Here is a 21,212-nt window from a genome sequence, read left to right as displayed (position 1 = left end):
CACCGTCAGTGACATCTCAACCCACACAGCCCTTCTTCTCCCCTCAGCTTTCAGGATGATTAATGAACACAGCGCCCCCCTCTGGAGTCCGCTTTTAATGAAACATTTGGTTAGCAGTGTCTACACAAGCCTCATTTTGCCCCATGACCTGTCTGAATGTTTTCTTTCTGTTTTGTTTTTTGCAGCTCAGAAGGAGCATTCTGCTGAAGAGGACCAACTTAATGCAGCACAGAAGAGGTGGGAAATGCACTGTACAGCTACAAGCTAATAAATGTTGGAGGAAAAAATTACACTGGAACAAACAAAAAATCATATTTTCCCATCAACACAGGGAAGTTTGCCAAGTGTTAGTGATTGCAGACGTCACACAGCTGTGAGTAATGTAGCAAGCCTCAATACGAGGAGATAAAGTTTGTGGTATCTGATAACTCTAATGCTTTCTATGGATATAGTTGTATACACATATTAAGGATTCTGCAAAGATGCACCAGTCTCGGCATGTTAGCGCTTTGATGAGAGAGGCGGCCATTCGTTGGACAGGTATAAGATGATGCATATTTCACATTTATTGTTGAAGATTCGGCTCACATTCATACGTGCACAAGGAGATATTATTCGAGTTATTTATCTTTAAGACAGTTAAGCAACATGTCTTGCGCTTATCACCCACGTACTTCCACTGGATCCTCTGTGCTTCCTCCCCTGCAGTTCCTATCATTCTTATCTGCCATGTTTTGTGCAGAAGACTCCTGAGAGTTTTCTGAGAGGCATCTGATTTATAGGCGCGAGACCCACCGGCAGCTGCTGAGCTCACCGTCCGAGAGAAATCATATCTGGAACGTATCATATTGGAAAAAGATGGTGGAGCAGACAAACAAAGCAAATAGATTATTTTTTACCGTGTTTGGATAGCGAGCGGGATTGTTTGCTTTATATCGTAACTCGCCCGCTTCCAAAATAAATCAGGAAAAGCACATAAAGGAGAAGGCGAAAGGCTCCGGACGCGAGTAAACATAAACTATAAACAATTAGAAAGTTGATTGCTTTGGACAACACTATAACTCAGCAAATGGCCCCGAGCTGTTCTGTTTCATGTTGCTGCTTTGAGCCAAGATAATCACCGAGAGAATGGCTGCACCTCTCCTCCTCCCCGGTCCCACCCTCGCCATATAGCGATGTTTCTATTGAACCAGACCGAAATGTGCGCACGCGCGTGCCTTTGTCTGCACCCCCCTTGTGAATGAGTGACACCACTGTAATGAAGGTGTTGAACTTGGAGGGGAATATTGATCAAAAGGGCCCCGCAGCTGACAGCACCTTTGGCTTTAATGAAGTTTTCCTTTAATTTCATCTAAAGAGGGGGCTGGCTGACTGGTGCTAGGTAGAGCGAGAGGGAGGCAGGGGTCTTTCTCAGGTTCCCACAGAGCCACCTCGTAAAAGTGACACGCCGTTGATGAATATGGGCGTCAGAGGGCTCTCTGGGCCCTGGGTGGGCTCTCACATCTGTGCTGGATGAGGGATCCTCACACAAACGCATAACAGCAGCAGTGTTGAGATTATGGCTTGTGTTAATAAAAGAAATAGACAACACATCCTTAGTGCTACCTAATACCTCAGTCTAGACCTCATGAGGATTCAGAGAGTTTAAACGCCTCTGAGTTGAAGCTCGCACACACACGCAGCAGGCATCGACTGGGAAATGTGAATTGGGATTTTGACAAGAATTGGGGCTAGATGTCAAACCTGAGCATGATTTCACAGAAGATGTTACTGTTAACGGTCACTGAGACTCCATATCGGCCTCGTATGTTTCCGGGTTGTCCTTTCCCCTCTCCCGTCCTCGAGAGCGCAACCTTTCGGAAGCGTCATGAGTACGAGTACATTTCTTCAAATTTGGCACACGGACCCACTTGGCCTCAAATGTGAACTGAGTGCATTTTGTTAATCAAAGTCACCGTGACCTCAGAAAACACATTTTTGGCTGTAATGCAAGAACTCTTGCACCAATTATGAAACAATTTCAGGCAAATGTCCAGTTGGATGAAGTGATGATGCTGTGACATTTTATACCCAAAAGATCAGGGGTCAAGTGGCCAATACTGACCGCTATAACTCAGGAGCAGAGGACTGGATTGTGTCCATATTTCATATTTGGCCTGATACTAAATTGGTGGAAGTTTTTACCCAGTTCAAGGCTCGGGTGGCTGACAGATCTTCTATGTTTCATGCCTTAAGATGTGTAGAATCTTCTGTCATGGCTACAACGTTGAGCTTTTATTAGCCAGGCTTGTGAACACATGCGAGGAATGCAACTCTGCTTTTTGTTTGCACTAATGTGCCGATACAGTAGACATACAGCAGAACAAGAACAAACAACCCTCATCGGAGAGCAGTCAGATCAATTACTTTGTACATTTTGTTAGATCGCACATCACAATCTGTCCTCTCTCCTTAGACCCTCTCCTGGGATGAGTCACAGCTCGCATTCATTGGTGATGATGGTTCATCTATTATTTGGAATTTATTGCTTCTTGTCGCTTTTTGTTAAAGGGGAAAAAAGAGAGTTTTTTTTTTTTTAATATAATATAACCATGTTTGATGCAGGTAATCATTGTCATACTTGCATATACATACATTTTATTAACAGCGATGCAGCTGCATAACAGCTGTCATCAGTTATGAGGTTTTAGTTTGAGTTTCTTTTTTTATGTAACCTTTATTTAAACAAGATGGTTTTGAGAATTCGCACATATAAAATTATAAACCATCAACACACATGTAGTACTGTGCAGAAACTTTGGGCCACCCCTCATTTCTTTGTTTTGCTTTCAAGGAACCAGACTCGGAATTCCATCTTTAGACGCTTTGTAAACAGCAGCCTGTTGCAAAAACACATCATTTGCTTTTATTTCTTTAATTTATGAAAAAGATAACACAGTTTGACAGGCATAAAATAGTATTTGTGCACCACCAACATGGTCATTAACAAAGAGCTGTTAGCTGAAGTGTGTCGTTAAAAAAAAATTTGAGGAAACTCTCAAGGCATTACAAGCATGCCTACATAGAAAAAACAAAGGAACTCTATCAGTAATGATTGACCCAGACTGCCACATTATTGAGACAGTGTGGGATCATTTTGATAGAGAATAAAAGAAATAAATATCCAAAGAAGCACTTTGAATGTCCTTCAAGAAGCTTGAAGACTACTTAAAGAAATGACAAGGAAGCTTCCTGACAGAGTTCAGGCTGTGGGTTGAATAAATACTGATTTTCAAGCTCATTGGAATTGTACAGAAACTGTTTTTGCCCTATATACTGCATTTGTTCCCTAGTATGCCTTTTATACATTTAAAAAAGTCAACAGACTTAATGAAGACCCAATAAAGCCACTTATAGAGTATACAATCATGTATACTAGACAGCCTAGACACCTGAAATGTGATTGGAGCACAGCAAAAAGTTGCAACATTTGAGTCAGCTTAACAGTTAGAATGGCACACACAAAAAGATACAATAGCTTGTGAGTTTTTAATGAAGTAACTTAAAACTAATTGAGCAAAAATGTTTGTTTTTTTTCTTTCTTCATCTGTCCATAGTGAGCGCTGAAGGCTTTTCCTCAACATGCACTCCTAATTTGTCTGCTTCGTGTTTGGGCTCCACTGAGGTTTTCTGGTTCTGTCCTCAGTTCCGTCTCATTAAGCCTCCTTCTTCCCCATCATGCTCAATTTCATTTGGCCCAAGTGCCAACTCTATAGTCATTGTGCAGTTATGGTTTTGCTGCTGTTAGTCGGTATATTAGTCTACTCCGTCATTACATATGAAAAAATGGCCTCCGCTTTGTGCCTCTGCTGAATCAGCCAACAACACGGGGGTTTACGCCTGTAATCTTTTTGTTGCCAAAACAGAGGAATGCAGAGTTGCCTGTCCAAATACTTTGCTGATTCTCACGTCTGTTCATGGTTTTGTAATGGGTCTTTTTTTTATAGCTGTCAGTGAGGAATGCCGAGCTGTGGGCGCTGCAGTAAAACCCTCTCACGGCAATGGCATCATAGCGTGGATTACTGACATGTCGTCATATGTGCAAAAGTGAAATCAGCCTGCGATTGCAAAATGAACAAAGGTCCGCTTGATTTTGTTTATGTTTTCTAGGTATGTGCGAGTGTGTTTGCATCTGTTTTGAGTGAAGCTTTGTGTATCGGCTTGTTTCTGCTTGCTCATGAGGCTAAAAGGAAAAGCTTGTTGCTCTGATTAAGTGCACGCTTTTGACATGATGACCCAGGGTCAAGAGACGAGCCGGTGGAGAAGAGACCCAGTTCGTCATGCCAGAGCTGACAACAAAGCTGTCTGTGACAGCACGTCTGTTTTGGTCAATCTAAACATCTTGGAACATTTTCTTCTTCTAGCTTCTTCTCTTTAGATTACAGGATGATCTACAGCGCTCTCCTGTTTTGTGCATCCCAGCAAAAATGACGCATCACTTGGAAATGGGAAGCAGGCTCATGCAAAAACTCTTTTCTTTTTTTTTTCCAAACTTGTAGCTGGCCGTCTGGTCACCATATTGTGCACCATTTGACTCCAAGTGAACTTGTCTCAGATTAGCGTCGCGCAAAAGCCACCTAGCATCTGGAGGTCAGAGCGTATTTGGGCGTCAGTGGGACAGGAGAGCATCCCTTGAATCATGGCCCCCTTTTATCAACCCCCCCTTTTTTGACAGGCACAGGCCAGAAAATGTCTTTCATGTTTGGGTTAGAGAAGGGGGAATCTGAAGCAGCAGGCTGCTTTTCATGCCTCGTGTGTGCCGCTGAGAGCCTTGCGAAGACTTCAGATTTGGTTACAATTGAATTAAGCTGAGGAGCTGGCCTTAAACAGTGTTGTAGCTCAGTGAGTGGAAACACCCCAAAAAATCCAGACTACATTTATTCCTCTGATTTGTCTTTGTGTTTTTATGTGTGCATTCCCATCTTTGATTTGTCTGCCAGTGAACATGTTTTTGTGGTTGTGAGTTCCATAGTAGCGCACGTGTGTGTGTGTGTGTGTGTGTGTGTGTGTGTGTGTGTGTACTAGTTTAAATGTGTTTATGAGGACCACTATACTTGTAGGGACCAACAGTCACTTGTCGGGACCAAATGCTGAGCTCGTGAATTTGAAGGCATTTTTGAGGCTCAAAATATGGTTTTACAGCTGAAGTTATGGTTAGTTAGGCATTCATTTCTGATGGTTAGGGTAGGAGGCTAGGGAAAGCATATGTGAATTTGCTGTCCTCACTAATATGTGAAAACGTGTGTGTGTGTGTGTGTGTGTGTGTGTGTGTGTGTGTGTGTGTGTGTTGTTTGTGAGAGAGACAGAAGGATGGTGTGTTTGGAGGAATAGGAGCCTGTTCTTGGCTGTCTTCATCTCTTCTGGCAGTCTTCCCATGCAGGCTGTGGAGGTCAATGTGATAATGGAGCCGCCGCTACTGGCTCTCCCCTGTGGCCCAGCAGGGTGGACACGCTCCTTCCAGCTCTGTTTCTCACCTCTCCTGCTGACTCTAAATCCATCATTTTCTCTCTACATTTTACTATTTTAAACTCTTTTCCTCTGTCGCTCTCTCTGGTTTCACGGGTATACATACCGTAACTGCCTTGTACTTTCTAATGTTGTTTAAAATCCAGATTAGTTCACAAAAACATACTTTCAGTCAAAATCTGAGATTATTTATATGTGTTTATGTGTGATAAGACAACAGTGTTTGAGCCTTTGCTGTGTTTCCACCCCTCCCTACAGTTTCCAGGACGTGGTGAACTACTTTGGTGTTAAGCCAAAGTCCGGGGAGAAAGAAGTGGCTCCGAGTTACATCTTTATGCTCTGGTATGAATTCTGCAACGATTTCAAGAACACTTGGATACGGCAAAGCAAGAACATCTCCAAGGAGAGGTGAGCTGGTACCACTACTTGGGTTAAGGCTCAGAAGAAATCAGGAGAAAGGAGTCAGGAAGGACGTTATCAGGGTTACTGAATAATCAAATCTTTTTTCTTTTTTTTAAACATGATTGAATTTTCCCTGTTTTTTGTGAGTATGCTAGAAATAATCATTCTAAAAAAAAAACTAATGTCAGGAAGGGAATGTAAAACTTTGCAAGACTCCAAACTCAAAACATAATCATTTCAGATTAGACTTCTTTGTTTCTGTCACCTTCGGATTGGTGCTTAACACCTCTGGACATCATGTCAAATTAGCACTAATTGTACACGGGTGATGTGCAGATGCCGGGTTGTAATTAAAGCAAGGAGGGAGGCCATCAAAGAGGAGGTGAATGGGGAGTAGCTGAGGCCTTGGTCCTGCAACTAGGGCCTGAATTTATGATGTTTCCTCTGACCTGAGGCGTAATTGGTAATGGGCTGGAGGGGTTCCAGAAAAAGGACCGGCAAGTGGACAGTGGCCTGTGGCGGTTTAAAGGCTGCGTGTTATTAGAGAACTGATAAACACTGTAGCGATGCTAAGCTCGAAGGAAGCGGTGAGCTCTCGCTGTCTAGAGAGACTGTGCGGTCATTTTTATGCCACATTATTAAGTATCACATGGTTTCCCTGTGGCTTTTTTGTTTGTTTGTTTGTTTACTAGGTAATCGTGCCTCTTGTTGCTCGCAGCTGATTGTGCTTATGTACACTTAACTTTATTTTAAATACTGTCTGTGATCTCATAAAAAGCCAAGTGTTTTTTTAAAGGTTGCCTCATTATCTCATCAAGCTGCTGTCATTCTCTGCTGCTTCCCACTTAAAGGGTTTTCACTGACCGCAAACTCCAGAGACGATCAGAGAGAGAGTGTGTGTGTGTGTGTGGCTGGGGGGGCACTGCATGGCTCTGTGACACAGGGTGCCCCAGGAAGATATTTAAATGTCTTGCTCTTATAAACAAGTTCACAAGAGTGCAAGGATGAGAGGCTTTGTACTTGCAGAAGTTTCATTGTGTACTTCTTTTAGACTGCCTGCTAATGTTGAGCCTTGCTGGTCGCTTTCTTTTTTCTTTCCATAGGTTGAAGGAAGCTCAAGAAAACATCAAGAAGATCACAGCAGAGAAGAGAGTCGAAACCAAGAAGATCAATGCCAACAGTCTGGTAAGAGCTGATCTGTATTCAGAAACCAAATGGAATTTCCCAAAAGCCGCTCTTTCTTGTGTCGCCGCTGACATCGATACGCTGAATCTTTTTGTGGTTCTTGCCAACAGAAAGAGAGGCTGCGACAGAAGGAAGCCAGCGTGTCCTCCAGCTGAGCAAAAATGATAAGTGACAGAGCAGAAGAAGCACGGACCGGCGGTGGTGCGCCAGGAAGGGTGCAGGGGTCCATCCATCCTGCAGTTACCACCTGCCTCAGCAGCACTGGACCCTACCCTCTGTACACGGACTCACAATAAAACATGGTCAGACTTTTACTACTCCCACTGCCGTATCTGTGCCCCACTAACAGCACTGGACACCCCCTCCCCTTCCCCTGTTCTCCACCGCCTTCGCTTCAAGGCTTTTTTGGCACAACCCCAGTAAGCGAAGACGATTGGCCGCCGCAGCTGCAGCGAGGGGAGTCATAAAGGCCAAAGGGTTGACCTCATTCATGCAGCATGGCGTGACCCCTGAGTGCCCAGCTTGTGAAAGGTCTCCAGGGTTCAGCGGGATGCACAGCAGAGCCAGCTGACACATCCACAAGCGTCCTTCTGGACCTCTTCAGAAGCACGAGAAACGGTTTCTTTTCCAAACTGTATCAGATGGCGTATGTTCTAAAACAATGCCCCAGCGCAGGCTGCGTTTCTTAGACGTTGTTGTCGACCTACAAACAGATATGGCTTTACTGGAAGTGTCTGCTGGGAGGGGAAAGAAAAAAATCACTGTTGACAAAACAGATCTCTCACTCGGAGCAGGGAGAAAGAACTTTGCTGTGTCTTTCGCTGTAGCGGGTAGCTTTTCATTCACCACGGCTCATTAAAAGTCTTGTAAATATGTCATGTAGTAGAACTGGCAGGGACTGTACAGCTTTGGGAAATATGATAGATTATCTACCCCGGGCTTTAAGTGCGGACGAAGACACGTTGTGTAGAAATTGTCTATAAGTTGAGTGCGCGTTTAAATGGGGGGGGGCACATATGTGTAAGAATGTGGAGGTTTTGCTGTATCGCGTGTTGCACTGCACCAGACTGACCTCTCCTGGGTGACGGCCAGAGGAGAGCAGAAGCTGGCAACAAATCTGGCCCGGAGCCTCGGCTCACACAAAATTGTACTTTGAAAAAAATAATAGTAATCGTTTTGAATGACACAACAGGTTTTGGCGCTCGCCTGCAGTTTTAAAGAGAACTTATTAATCCTTCAGTGAATGCTGTACATGACGTTGTGTCCCAACACAGTTTTAAGCTGCTTGCTTTAGCTGTATGTTGCTGCACGTCGTTTTACCCCCCCCCCCCCCATGCTGACCGCATGCGTTGTTTTTGCAGCTGTCTTTCACTGTTTTGCACCTTTTTTTTTCCCCTATGCAAGTGTAAGGTTTCCCGTTGGAAAATGTATAAATTATATTTCTTCATGATGAAATTTTATTTTATTTTTTTGGAACAAATAAAAAAGTGTAATAAAATCATGCTTTATTTTCACTAATGTAAGATGTAGCTATGCTCCTGTATCATTAAAGAAAATTGTATTTATGTAACAAAATAATTGTTTTATGCTCCCCCCTCCCAAAAAGGAAAAAAAAAACCAGCTTTGTTTTGTATATTTTGATTGGTAACTGACTTGACTAAGAAGTTGCTTGATAGGTCAGTTGATTCTTGGGTATGTTTTTTATGTATGTTGTAAAGATTTCCAGCGTGCTCATGGAAGTCGAGTGCTTTGCACAGAATAAAGACAGAAAGTTTAATGTTTATATTTTGGAGTAATGATGACTGTATTTTGGGTACTGAGAACATTTAAGATGATCACCTGGAGCCATGCGAGTTGTTATACCTCAGATTTCCATCGTCACACTATCCATAAACTGCCCCTTCGATCAATTACTTGTTTTTACCCTTCAAAATCTTTCACTTGTGCCATTTATTTTGTATACAAATCTATATAAGTCGAAACTTTGGAGTAAAATATAGCAGTTTTAGAGGGGTTGGAAAAACAAAACCAAAAACATAAAAAATAAAGAAAACGAGCAGATGCTGACCAAGGAATTGCTGTAGCCTCTACTGTATGTATGTTGGTTCACGTGACCTTCAGTAGCTCTCATGGGAATGCTTTGTAATTTTATGGAATTGTTTTAAATTTCAAGAAATAAACTGTGGGATGCTGAATAAGTGGGGCTTATTTTGGACGAAGACGTGGACTTTGAAAGATATGTTAATGCGGCTTCTTTCAGTTTTCTGCTGTCAACGCCTCGATTTGGGCCCGCACTGTGAAAATGTGATATTTATGTAAGGAACCTGAGTCATTTGATGATTCATAATTCAGCCAGACTGTTCAATAAACTGAGTCAGAAGTTGTGCCTCATTGTGGAACATTTAAAAAATGCTGTTCCTGGAAATCTCCTGAAATAAAATAATTGGGAGGAAAATCTCATAACATTGGTTTAATGGATGTAAAATTGAATGAGGTTGGTATTTTAATGATTTGAATGAGATTTAAAACTTGTTACATATTCTTTGGAAAAAATACTTTTTATGTTGATCAGAAAATTTCCAAATGATTTTTTTCCCCCCTTTTTTAATGAAATGTTGGGACCTCCCTAAACTGCAACACATATTTACATCTATGTAAACCAAAGTAATCATGCAAACTGTGACTGAATACATTAGTCGTGTTTATTGTAGACTGGCTAAATAAAAAAGCCTCTAATTCTAAAATCTTTCTCCCATCACCCACTTATTTTAGTAGAACATCTTTTCATTTACACTTGAGAATTCCCTTAAGAACCTGACAGATTTGCGAGCCTTGTAACCTGATGCGGTGAAATTGAATCCCATCATTTCAGCAGATAGCTGGAATAGCTGACTTGCAGCTTTTTTCCAAAAGGGACTTTAAAATATATTCCAGGGTCTGAATGCGAGTAACTCGGTAAGATCCTGGCTCAGTGCAGGAGGGGAGCAGGAAATGGTGAATGGAGTGATTTAGCTTTGTTTTGTTTGTTTTTTAAACACAGCAAATGATTTTCGCAGTATTCCAGCATCCATTTATTTAGTTTTCGTGGATAATTTAATCAAATGAATAAACAAATGGGTTACATCAAAAATGGCTTAACATTTTACAACTATTTCACCTCGATAATGTATAAGCCACCACTGTACACTTCCATTTAAACTAACTTCAGAAGCCGCAGTTTTTATATTTGAATAAGCTCACAACTTCCAAAAAAAAAAAAAAAAATAGAAAGAGAACTTCACTAATGGACTTCGAAATTCACAGAAATCAATTAGGTTAACCTTGAACGATTCTTGAAATATCGAAATAAAATCATTTTTTCTCCTTTTACAAATAAAGTCATTCGCCTATCAAATTCCACACAGTGGAAACATCCTGTTTAGCAAACACATATGCGTAAAATGCAGGATGGACGGAGACGTTTAACAGTCACAACGACTGTTTTGGAGCAGTTAAATAAAACCGGTGTTCTGCAGTCCTGTGGGGGCGAGGAAGCCGTGCGTAAAGCATGCCCATTCCAAGTCAGAGTTTCCGTGCAGTGATCTTCTTTTTCTTTTTTTTTTGAGTCTGGTGATGTGTAACAAGTTGCTTTTTACGTTTTTTGTTTTGTTTTAAGTTGCATGTCCATATTGACTCACGTGCTGTACAGGAGAAACGTAAGTATCAGCGTGTGCGGTGCTTATCTCCAGATGGAGACAAGCACAATTTCTTGGCTGTGAGACAGCTATCAAGTCCACTAAGAAGAAGAAGGAGAAGAAAAAGGAGAAGACATGAAACACACACACATAATTGCTGTGTTTTAGTCCAGGTCTATGGATATGCAGCGGCACTGTTTGACGCGCTGGATGCGCTTCTTCTTGGTGGGCGGCTGCTGGTCCGGACAGTTCAATGTGAAAGTCATGGTGGTAAAACGCTTCGGTTTACAAAACGAACAGGACTGGAAGGCGCCCTCCTCCCGCCGGATGTGCCTGGGGATGTAGAAGGAGTTGCACTGTCCGTAACAGAAGCGGTTGATGATGGTGCGGCTGACGCAGCCCTCCTCGTGGATGGTCTGTTTGAGCGGTTGTGTTTTGCACCAGTCCCGTTTCAAATACTGGCGCTCCGTCACATGTAGAGCTTCCTGGCTGGACTCCAGCACTTCGTCGGCCGGTGAGGATGAGCCCGGCCTCTGGCGGGAGCCCGAGCCCGCCTGCGGAGTCTGCGGTTGCTGCTCCGATTCGTTTGGGTTGCTTTTGTCAGGATGAGGAATGGCGCCTTGTGAACCTCTGTTTCTTTTTGAATCCACCGGAGAGGAGAGCAGCCCAATGATGAAAACCATACTGTAGAAGATACGCGTGGAGTTGGCCATCCTTGGAGAGAAAAAGAAAATAATTCGTCACTCACACCGTGTTCGGTTCTGGATGGGTTACGCACAGCTGTCATAGCTTTTACGCTGCGTAAAAACGCACCGAGGGAGCTTTTTCCCTCCTTTCTTCTTTGTTGAAACAACATGAAAAGAAGGCTGAAGTTTAAAAGCAATCATTCATTTGAGTCACCTCAGTCCAAATAAATGACAGAAGAATATAATTATGTTCCCATAATTATCCATTCTCCAAAATATTGCTGCCGAATTTATCTAAAAACAGTAATAAACCATGACACATGTCCTGTAAACCGTTAGTGGCTCCACACTCGCGCAGCAAGAGATAGAAAAGCATGCAGTTTTACCATTTCTATAAGTTATATATCATGATGTTTAAAAAACAAATAGAAATACCTGCTATGCAAGACTGCTGCTACAAGTGCGATGATCTGGTCCTCGAGCTTCTCTGCGGCACCTTCCGAGATGATAGGTACCTACTGCTGTCGACTGTGCTCTGGTGGGACTGTGGATGGGTGGGAGACTAAGCGCTCCATAGACAGGGGCCAGGGGGTTTAATACAAATTGCTACAGCGCCGGACTGTCTCCCTTTTAAATGTCTGCCAGCTGAGATGTGCACAGCAGTTATTGGCTAAGCACGATGTAGAGAAAATCAAGACTATCCGCCCCCTCAACACTTCCCTTAGCCCACTTGTAGAAAACAGACAACCGAGAAACAGCGAAAGAAGGCAGGCAGGGAGGGAGAGGGAGCTGAGTGCATACTGGGGGAAAAAAAGTAAAAGTGAGATTTTTGTTTGTTTGTTTTTGTTTAAATGTTTCAAGAAGACACGACCATAATACAGTGCATTATTATGTAAATGTGCTACTATAAATGAAAAGCGGAGTTCGAGCTTCTAAAGCAAACAAATGGAATTACAGACAAACTTTAAAAGATGAGCCAAAATGCAGCACCTGTGAATCAACACCTACAGACACCCGAGACACCAACGATCCACCAGTTAGTCGAACTCCATTTCCATCCATACAGCAGGGTGATAGACGTCCAGCCTGAAATAAGGGTAGCTCTTCATGTATCACAGACCTGAGAAAAACAAAAATCATTAATGGCATTTTTTAAAAATTGCATTGCATACGTAGAAAGAGCGCAGTGGTGTAGCCTATAGAGTAAACCAGAGTATATGTTTAATCATTTCACCTGTTCATTTATCACCCAAACGAGTCACGTGATCTCAGCTTAGTCCATATTTTATTAGCTCAATTGTAAACTATTTGTCTTTAAAAAGAAAAAGAAAAAAAATCAGTCATCTTCAAGAGGAAGTTTAGGGTGAGTCTCATAGATGATGTTGTATTCTTCATGTGTGGCATTATTGGAGGCATAAATGTTTGCCTTTTTATGTAAAAAATAAAATAAAATAAAATAAAATAAAATAAAATAAAAGGTTAATGGTTCTATAAATTGCCGACGTGACTCTAAAATGACCCAGTTGATGGATTTTTATTTATTTATTTTTTTGTCAAAAACCTGGCAACCCCAAAGTTTTTCTTAACCATTCCAGCCCTGTTAAAGGGAACTTTTAGGAAGGTGCCAAGTAGCCGCACCACCTTCCCCCAGCATAAACTCATCCGCTTATTACACTGCCCAATCTGGCGTATTTAGGGGTCATGACAACGTCATTAGTCAACAACCCCCCAAAAGACCATGCGCTCCGGTCAGTACAACATGAGATTTAAGCGTGGCATTCTGCCCCAGATCCAGTCATACCTCACACACATGAAGGATGGCAAGCTTCCAAATGGGCTGAGGAATAAATCTCCAGGAATGATTTTAACCCTCACCCGATCGGGAAAGGCTTCCGAATCTGCAGGGGGGATAAAATGTCAATTTGCTTTCTTCATGCCGGGTTAGTCAAGTACATAATGTTACATTTTTAATAGTATCTGGGGCTTCAGTTCTCAGTTTGAGTCATATTGCTGATTGGACAAAAAATAAAACAAAAATAGTAACAGGTTTTTTAAATCTTCATATAAACTCAACTATGTTTAAATATATGTTGTAAATAACGTCATATATTTCTCAAGTAATATATTTTTAATCTAGATAGATCTTCAACAAGTTACTGTAAACACTCTAAACTTCCAGCTGACAAATTCTGGAGGCCTGCACGAACATCCCAGTGCAGCCGTATCCCACTCTGCAGCTGTCTGCAGTAGCTGTAGCACTCCCCCTGGTGGTGGCACCGAGTCCGCACGTTTTCCAAAAATTATTCAACCACAAAACAAATCATGTTGTTTGACTTTATTCGTCTGATGCAGTTAGCACAAAAAAAGGAAAAAAAAAAATAGCTGAAGACTTGAAAAACAATGGCCTGCAATAGACATGTGATTTCATGAACACTGTTTGCTTTTTTTCCTCCCCACAAAATCCAACAAAGGTGCATGTTTTCTTCCCCCTGTTCAAGACATGACAATAAGAAAATAATCTGTAATAAAAAGAGGGAATAGCTTTCACTTCAGTCAAGCCCCCCCAACCATCTACCTAACAATAAAAGGGCATAAATAAAATGACTCAATCAAAACATCCCAGTCATACCAATCACATTTTACACAATTTAGCCTGCACACTACTAACTAAACACCAACATGTAATCTTAGAGGCTGATATGTGTCGACATCTTAACTTCTAAATTGGTTTTACTGAAGTAAAACAAATGTAAGGCATACAAACATCTCCCAGTAAGGCCCTAAAATAACACAAACAGCATCTAGACAGCTGACAATAATTTAAGACCCTGAAAACATGAATAGGTTAGGACGTTTAACATCACTCTCAGCAGACACCTGCATAGTTAAAGGAGAGAAGAGGCCAAATGGATATTCACTATAAATCGACAGGCTTTGTAGCAGACAGCAGCCTTCCTTGGTTGAGAGGGTTTCTGGGTGAACCTCTGTAATAGTTCATGTCCTTCCTGGCTAGCTGCTGCAGAGGCTTCTGAGCTCCTGATGGCTCATTGGTAGAGCAGTCCACTTGGGTCTTTGATTGGACCTTGTTGGTCACGTCGCCCAGCGCACAGGACTTGGTGCTTGACTTCCTTGGAGGCACTGGAGGGGGTTTCTTTAAAGGGCACGTGTGGCTGCATGGCACCTCGTGTTCTCCGTGGTGAGGTTGAAGTTTTGGGTGAGGAGAAAGGCCACTCTCTAGACTCACAGCCTTTGCTACTTGTCCGCGCTGGTTGGCGATGGTACCTGCATTTCTAACAGGTTTCCTGCTCTCTCCCATCAGCGAGTTGATCCTGCGAACAGTCTGACGCACAGGGGTGCGGTGGAATTTGAGCGGTGACTTGATCTGATTGCTCTTTGAGCCTGTGGGAGAATAAATGGTGAGCTTGTTGAAGTGCTGAATGTGGTCTGCCACACGACGCCTTTCAGCCTCCTGACTGTGTGGTGAAAAGGTTGGTTGTTTTTGGACTTTGGTACCAATCTCTGAAGAAAGTTCCCTCTCGTCATGTAACACACTGACTACAGTGTCAGTTTTAGGTGGTGTAACAAACTCATTTCGGAGTTCAAGACCTGGTTTGTATGGAGTTGACTGCCGTCCGGAAGAGACACCTAGTCTGAAGTGAGCAGGACTTTGGATATCCAGAGCATCAATCAACTTGCTGCAGTTCATCTCCATCTCCCTTTCTCCTGCTCCTACTGTGAAGCTGTTATTCCCACCAGCAGGCGCAGCACAGAGAGAAACTTTCTCATCCTGGATGACTGGGCTGTACGATTCAGCAGCCTCAAGAATTACACTATCAATATGCAAAGGAGACAAAGCAGCAATTTCAATCTGGCCAAAAGTAATGTTCTGTTCATTAGCCAGAAGGCTCTGCCGCACACAAAAGCTGGGGGCTTCACTTGGCACAGACAGAGATTTGGTTGTTGAAGTCTCTGGAGGAGGGGCTGTGATCACGTTGGATGGTTTTGAAATCCTTGCTCCTGAGGCTTTGCAGGACTCCTGTATGACAGCCTGGAGATCACTTCCAGACTCTGAGAAGGCCTTCTTGATTTTCAGCAGGGTGGGGCCGGTATGTCTCTGGGCTTCAGGGATTGAGCTCTCACTCTCGAGGCTCTCTGCACTGGAAGCACAACACAACTTCATGGGAAGGCTGCTTACTGCTGGGGGCTTGGACACGACGATGGCGGGCTCAGACATGTAGCTGCTTTTAAGGCACAGGTTCATGGGAGTATCCGTGAAAGACCCGCCGCTCAAGGCCTGGGCTCCTACAGGAGTCTCTGCACACCACAAGCTTCGGTGGGCATTTAAGTCACATCTGGGCGTCAGCAAGTTGTCTTCAGACTTACTAATGAACTTGGAGCCTGGAAAGGTACATTTTTGATATGCATTACATGGCATGACAAGAAGATTTAATATTTTATTTTAAGCATAAAGTCCAGCTGTCTGGTACTTACTCTTGGATTCAGTTTTTCCAGGCTGAACTGATGGAATGAACTCTGTCTCTTTGGTGAAACGGAAACTGGTGGCGCTCTCCTGTTTGGCAAGTCGCAAGCCAATGGACTCAGAAGCCTTTATGACCAGCATGAAATGAGAAATGAAAGAGGGTGAAAAGTCAGAGTAGTATTTTGTTAAAAAGGATCCCACAGAAAAAACCCCCAAAAAGTAACATTAAGATGTTAATATCATGACTTTTGTGGTTAGTTCTTCAGAGGACGATAAAAATCACTCAGAAGAAACAATCTATTTGATTTTTTTAAATGTTTTATTAAATCAAGAATACACAAATGACTATAAAGCATTAGAGTATATAGCCCTATATAGCCTACACAATGTACTCAAACACTGGTTACAATATATTTTTTATAAATATTAATTGTTAACATTCTTCCACCTGAGTGCTTAGATTTCAGTGATTTTACTACACTAAGCATAACAAATACTATTCTATTGTTTGGTACCATGCAAATATCACAATTTATTCAGTAATATTACATCATATTACAATTACAATTACCTTTAAAGTCCTGCATGGATTACTTGTTTTAGAGTTAGTCACTTTAAGTAAACTTAGAACATTAAAAACAACAATAAAAAAGTGCTACTGTGCACAAATACACGCCAACATTACTCCTCATGTGCAAATGTATTAATTGCAGATTATGCATGAATGCACTTGATTAATCTTTCAGTGTTTATGGGAAAACCAGAGAAGTGGTTGATTTCCATCAGGCCACCACACTTACAGCGTCTTTGCTGCTCTTCCCCCCGAGGCTAAAACGCAAGCGCAGGGACTTGTGTGGAGCTTCTTTTTTGCTTATTTTAGGAGAAAAGCAGCCGGCCTTTCCAGACTCAACTCTGAAAAGGATAAATAAATAAAACAATTATTAGCAAGATAAGCTGGGGATAGCCTTTAGATTAAAGGTTAAGGTTTTATTAGTATCTTCCTTTGGATTCGGGGTGGGAAATTCATTTTCCCAAATGGCCACATTTGAAATTGGGACTGTTGTGGAGGGCTACACCGATAATCAAAGAGAAAATGAATATATAGTTCAGCTTATTGGTGCTGCCCTTCACAACAGTCCCTGTTTCTCATGTGGCCACTTAGAAAATTAATTGCCTGCCTCTACTTTACATGATTTCAAATACAAAAAGCAACAAAAGTGAGAAATGAAGGATCAGATTTGTACCTGTTGATAAGGTGTCTGCTGCTGAGTCGTCGGCTCTTCTTCCTTGCAGATGTGGTCGGTTGCCTTCTAGACCTCCCTGCTGATGACAGGACATTTTGGGAAGAATCCAGCACCCCCGAAGTACTGCAGGCTACAATATTTAAGGAGGAAAATTAAAGCTGTATTAAGATCAAGAGACACCATAGCAGTTTATGCCCAATAATTAAACATTCTTTACTACCTGATCCAGGTGTGGAGGGCCCGTTGAACAAAATATTAGGAAGCAATTCTATCCCAAGGTTCTTTATGACAGATCTACGTTTCTTGTTTGAAAAGCCAAAAGAGCTGCCAGACTCCAGAGGAAGTTTTCGCTTGGAGGCTGGTGTTGAAATCACAGGAGTTGCAGAAGAAAAGACTGGCAAAAATCACAGAAGAATTAATGTCTTCACACATGCAGGATTTGATCATTTCCATTTGAAAACATGCCAAAAGGACTGAGAAATATTGGCAGAAGCTTGTAAATAAATAAAACAAATTAAAAAAAAAAAAATCATTGATGCAAAAAACAGGCAGAAGGGTGAAAAGCCAATCAAGCAAGCCTGTGCATTATTCATTCATTATCAAGGCAGATGCAAACTGCTTTAATCCAAGTGCAAAAGAAGATTTAAGCACGAAATCAAATATGTTCCCAGATTTTTTTTATTTTTTTTTTATTAAGGAAATTTTAGCTTGTGGTTTCTTTTGTATAGCAGATGGATTACTACAGTTTTATCATGCTACATGGCAGGCAACATTACCCCGTCTGACCACGGTACATACCAAGACTGTCTGTGTGGGGGACATTTGTGGGTGTTCTATTAGTTTTTATCTTATTCAGTGCACCATTGACCACATCTGAAATATGAGCCAAATACACATTTACTGACTACAGCAGTTTAAAAATGACATTATTCAATAACATGCACTGCAATGCAGTGCTTACTTTCACTTGCATTTGTCTTGTGTAACTCAATATATGATTTCTTGAGTGACATATTCCAGTTGAACTGAAACTACAAATATTCACATATTGTACCAATAAGCAAAGAATTACTGTAAATGTGATATAGCCTTACCCCCCAAGCTGCGCCTGCTTTTCCTCTTCATTCCTGAGTTCAGCTCTGGCTCTTCTTGTTCATCATGAGCAGGAGACAGAACCCCTGCCTCGCAGCCCATCATGGCAGGAACTTTGTCTTGAAGAAACTTTGGTAACACACCTTCAACGCACAGACAGTCAAATATTTAGAGGTAAAACAGAAGAGTGAAACCTGACACACAGAAGAAATGCTTTTAAGATCAGCGCCTCAGGTCATACCAAAGCTGTGAGCATTCTCTATGAAACACCGGGCTACAGCAGCCTGCAGTTTGAGGCGTTTCTCAGTGTTGGCGTTCATCTTCTCTGTGCCATCACCGGAGTGAAGGAGGTTGGGTGCCAAGATTACAGACAAGTTACTGCTATCCATCTTATTCTCTGCACTCCTGCGATAAAGCAGTAACAGTAAAATATCAATCCTTTAAATATAAAAGTATTATGTATTAAATAGCATAAAGAGAATTTGAAAAAAGGTGATTTTACATTAACTTACCTTTTAGACACATTGTAAAGAAAGTCAAAAAAATAACGCAGCACACATAAGTTCCTATCTGGCAAAACACAAGACAGCAACATGGTGGCAGAGGTCCTCTCCTCCTCATTTGGGAGCTGCTGAGCCTTGAGGAAGGCTTCCTGCAGCTCTGTGGGAAGCACGGGCTCCGGTAACTCACGGAAAAACTGCTTCACCAGACCCGCCACATCGCAGGGAAGAGCAGTAGATAGACACTCTTCACCCGCATCCAATTTTGCCTGGACAGACAAAACACAGCTCTGTTGTGTTAGACAGTCCCCAGTGTCAAGGTCACTCGGTGAAAGCGAGGTCAGCTTCAGCCATCACTCACCCTGAGTGCTTTCAGACGAACAACAGAGCCCGATTTTCTGAACAGGCCCTCTGTGTCAATGTGTGCTAGCAGCCTCATGCACGCATCAACCAGAAAACTAAGGGCAGTTTAAAAAAAAAAAAAAATCATTAGTATAAAATGCACAAGATGGGACATGAAACAACTTGCCAGCTGCAAGTTTGAATAGATTAAAATATGCATTATTACCTACCTTGGAACACTCCCACATTCCATATTGTAATATGGCAAATTCTCCAGGGACATACCAAAAACCTTTGTCTGGGGAAAAAATAAAGAATAAAACATTATGTTTGCTCAGTTTTACAACTTTTAACAACAAGGCTTGAAAGTTGGGGAGGAACAGAAACATAGCTATACTGCTGTAATAACACTAACAATCTATAGGCTGCATCAAGCCACTCACATATTCATCCAGAGGAACACTGTGGTTATACAGTTAGTGTGGTCTTCCTTAGAGACCAAAACCGCTGCCAAAATTGCCATTACTTTTGACCAGTTGACTGACTGGATGCCAAGCATTCCTAAGCTTAAGAGAGACACAGAGGCACTTTGTTGGTTTAAAACTGTCCAGCCTTTTTCAGCGGAGCAGAACTTTAGTACTTGCTTTCTTCCTTCTGACCTAAAGGTTGGACTGCTTCTATTAATTCTCTACCCACAAGAGGGACTATTTGTGCAAATGCAGAAGTTCAGCGTTCATTTGAAAAGTCAAAGTGTGTTGCAACAAACCTTGTGACTCCTGTAACCCATTTATAAGTAAAGCGGGGAGGGCTTCAGTGGTCATTTCCACTCATTTCGACATTAACTGACATTCACTTTAGCAGCTTACATCTAATCATCTGTGCTGTCACAATGTCAAAGTGTGTATTAAATAAATATTTTAAAACCCACACAAATATGAAGCTATATAAGAAAACACTCGCCTTTAGACTCTAACAAAATCTATGGTGTGAATAATGACGGCAACACCCAAACAAAGCACCTTCAGTGCTTGGATGACAACAGTCTGCGAACAAATGGGTCTCGTCTGCTTTCAATAATATGCTAATCTGATTCAAGAGTCTAACCAACACAATGCCCAAGGTTAATAGTGTGAACTTGCTGATTTGTCGTCTAACTACACAAAAACAACGATTATGATGAAGTCCTACATTTCAGAATCGCTGCAAATAAAATACAAGTGAGTGGTGCTGAGGATTAGTAAAAACGTTTTATTTAAACTTACCGAGCTGCTGGCTGCTGACTTGCAGCTGGCCGCTTTGTTTTTGTTCCAGTTCTTTGTTTTAATCCCGTACGCTGAGCGGAGGTGCTGCACGGCCACTAGACGCATCACATTTTTCTCCATCACTCTCATTTTTGCAAACGTACCTCGAAATTTTGCACTGATCACTTATCTCTGCCACAGCAAACTCGCACTCACAGCTCTAACAGTTCAGGCCTGACCGCAGCCTCTTTGACTTTGTTAATTTCCCAAGACCTCCGGACGATAACTCATGCTCAGCGTGAATATTAAGCGTCCATAAAGCTCTGTAGCTACACAACTGTTGACCAGCTGTATGGAGAATAACCTTACTTAGTCCTAATGAATAGACAACTCGACTACAGTTACATTATGGAGCACTTATCTAAAGGCTAACTTCATGCATCCGTTGCGATGCAGTTAGCTAGCTAACATTAGCCAGCTAGGTTAACACATTGACTTTCTCCTACTCTGAAATAACCGAAACGGGATCTAAGTGACACGCGGTCTAAAACGGCGTACCTCCTTTAAAACAACAAACTCTATAAATTAAATAAGTTTAACTTATTAGCTAGCTAACTGCATTGTAATAAGGTTCGCTCCTCACATCGGTTGCCCACTGTTTCCGCAATGCATTCAAACAGCGGCGCTCCCTGCACTCTCCGCTGTGATTGGCTGAAATCCTTTCGAATAACGTGCTTGCTTTTTTGTTTGTTTTAACACCCAGAGCAGCCTCACTGGGCGGTGCAGTTTCTGTTAAGGCAGAGCAACACTCAAGCAGACGCTTCGATCAACCGGTAGGCCATGTAGTTTAAATGAGTCAAC

The 21,212-nt window shown here is 42.1% G+C and overlaps 3 protein-coding genes across 4 annotated transcripts in view; 1 reads left to right on the top strand and 2 right to left on the bottom strand.

Moving 5' to 3' along the window:
- Window positions 1-9,483, top strand: part of LOC100703349 (formin-1) — a 50,681-nt gene extending 41,198 nt beyond the window's left edge. Inside the window, 4 exon segments of the mRNA XM_019349056.2 lie at window positions 186-237; window positions 5,764-5,913; window positions 7,011-7,092; window positions 7,203-9,483. Coding sequence (XP_019204601.1) covers window positions 186-237; window positions 5,764-5,913; window positions 7,011-7,092; window positions 7,203-7,247 — 329 coding nt within the window. The 3' untranslated portion in view covers window positions 7,248-9,483.
- A 667-nt stretch (window positions 9,484-10,150) lies between these two features.
- grem1b (gremlin 1b) lies at window positions 10,151-13,654 on the bottom strand. The gene is made up of 4 exons (XM_005453298.4): window positions 13,254-13,654; window positions 12,443-12,572; window positions 11,888-12,252; window positions 10,151-11,480 (listed from the first exon to the last, which is right to left on the bottom strand). Exon 4 carries the CDS (start codon window positions 11,477-11,479, stop codon window positions 10,931-10,933), a length of 549 nt encoding a protein of 182 aa, XP_005453355.1. The 5' UTR covers window position 11,480; window positions 11,888-12,252; window positions 12,443-12,572; window positions 13,254-13,654; the 3' UTR covers window positions 10,151-10,930.
- A 118-nt stretch (window positions 13,655-13,772) lies between these two features.
- arhgap11a (Rho GTPase activating protein 11A) lies at window positions 13,773-21,060 on the bottom strand. Of its 2 annotated transcripts, XM_005453299.4 has the most exons (12): window positions 20,373-21,060; window positions 19,341-19,408; window positions 19,130-19,226; window positions 18,781-19,037; window positions 18,510-18,673; window positions 18,271-18,411; window positions 17,975-18,049; window positions 17,397-17,570; window positions 17,177-17,306; window positions 16,733-16,844; window positions 15,944-16,058; window positions 13,773-15,850 (listed from the first exon to the last, which is right to left on the bottom strand). In XM_005453299.4, exons 1-12 carry the CDS (start codon window positions 20,499-20,501, stop codon window positions 14,370-14,372), a joined length of 2,943 nt encoding a protein of 980 aa, XP_005453356.1. In that variant the 5' UTR covers window positions 20,502-21,060; the 3' UTR covers window positions 13,773-14,369. The 2 variants fall into 2 exon arrangements, with proteins under 2 accessions (XP_005453356.1, XP_013128397.1); XM_013272943.3 differs by lacking the exon at window positions 17,975-18,049.
- Between the last annotated feature and the right edge of the window lie 152 nt (window positions 21,061-21,212).

The sequence above is a fragment of the Oreochromis niloticus genome, linkage group LG19 (assembly GCF_001858045.2).
Source record: "Oreochromis niloticus isolate F11D_XX linkage group LG19, O_niloticus_UMD_NMBU, whole genome shotgun sequence".
NCBI lineage: Eukaryota > Metazoa > Chordata > Actinopteri > Cichliformes > Cichlidae > Oreochromis > Oreochromis niloticus.
The sequence above is the reverse complement of the archived record's forward strand: the minus strand, read 5'-3'. Positions and strand labels throughout refer to the sequence as shown.

Excerpts from the sequence above, each read along its gene's own strand:
- grem1b (XM_005453298.4), bottom strand. The coding sequence starts at position 11,479 with ATGGCCAACTCCACGCGTATCTTCTACAGTATGGTTTTCATCATTGGG.
- arhgap11a (XM_005453299.4), bottom strand. The coding sequence starts at position 20,501 with ATGAGAGTGATGGAGAAAAATGTGATGCGTCTAGTGGCCGTGCAGCAC. Across the intron at positions 17,307-17,396 it reads GCCCTCCACACCTGGATCAG|CCTGCAGTACTTCGGGGGTG; the intron begins GTAGTAAAGAAT and ends TAAATATTGTAG. Across the intron at positions 16,845-17,176 it reads AGCAGACACCTTATCAACAG|AGTTGAGTCTGGAAAGGCCG; the intron begins GTACAAATCTGA and ends TATCCTTTTCAG.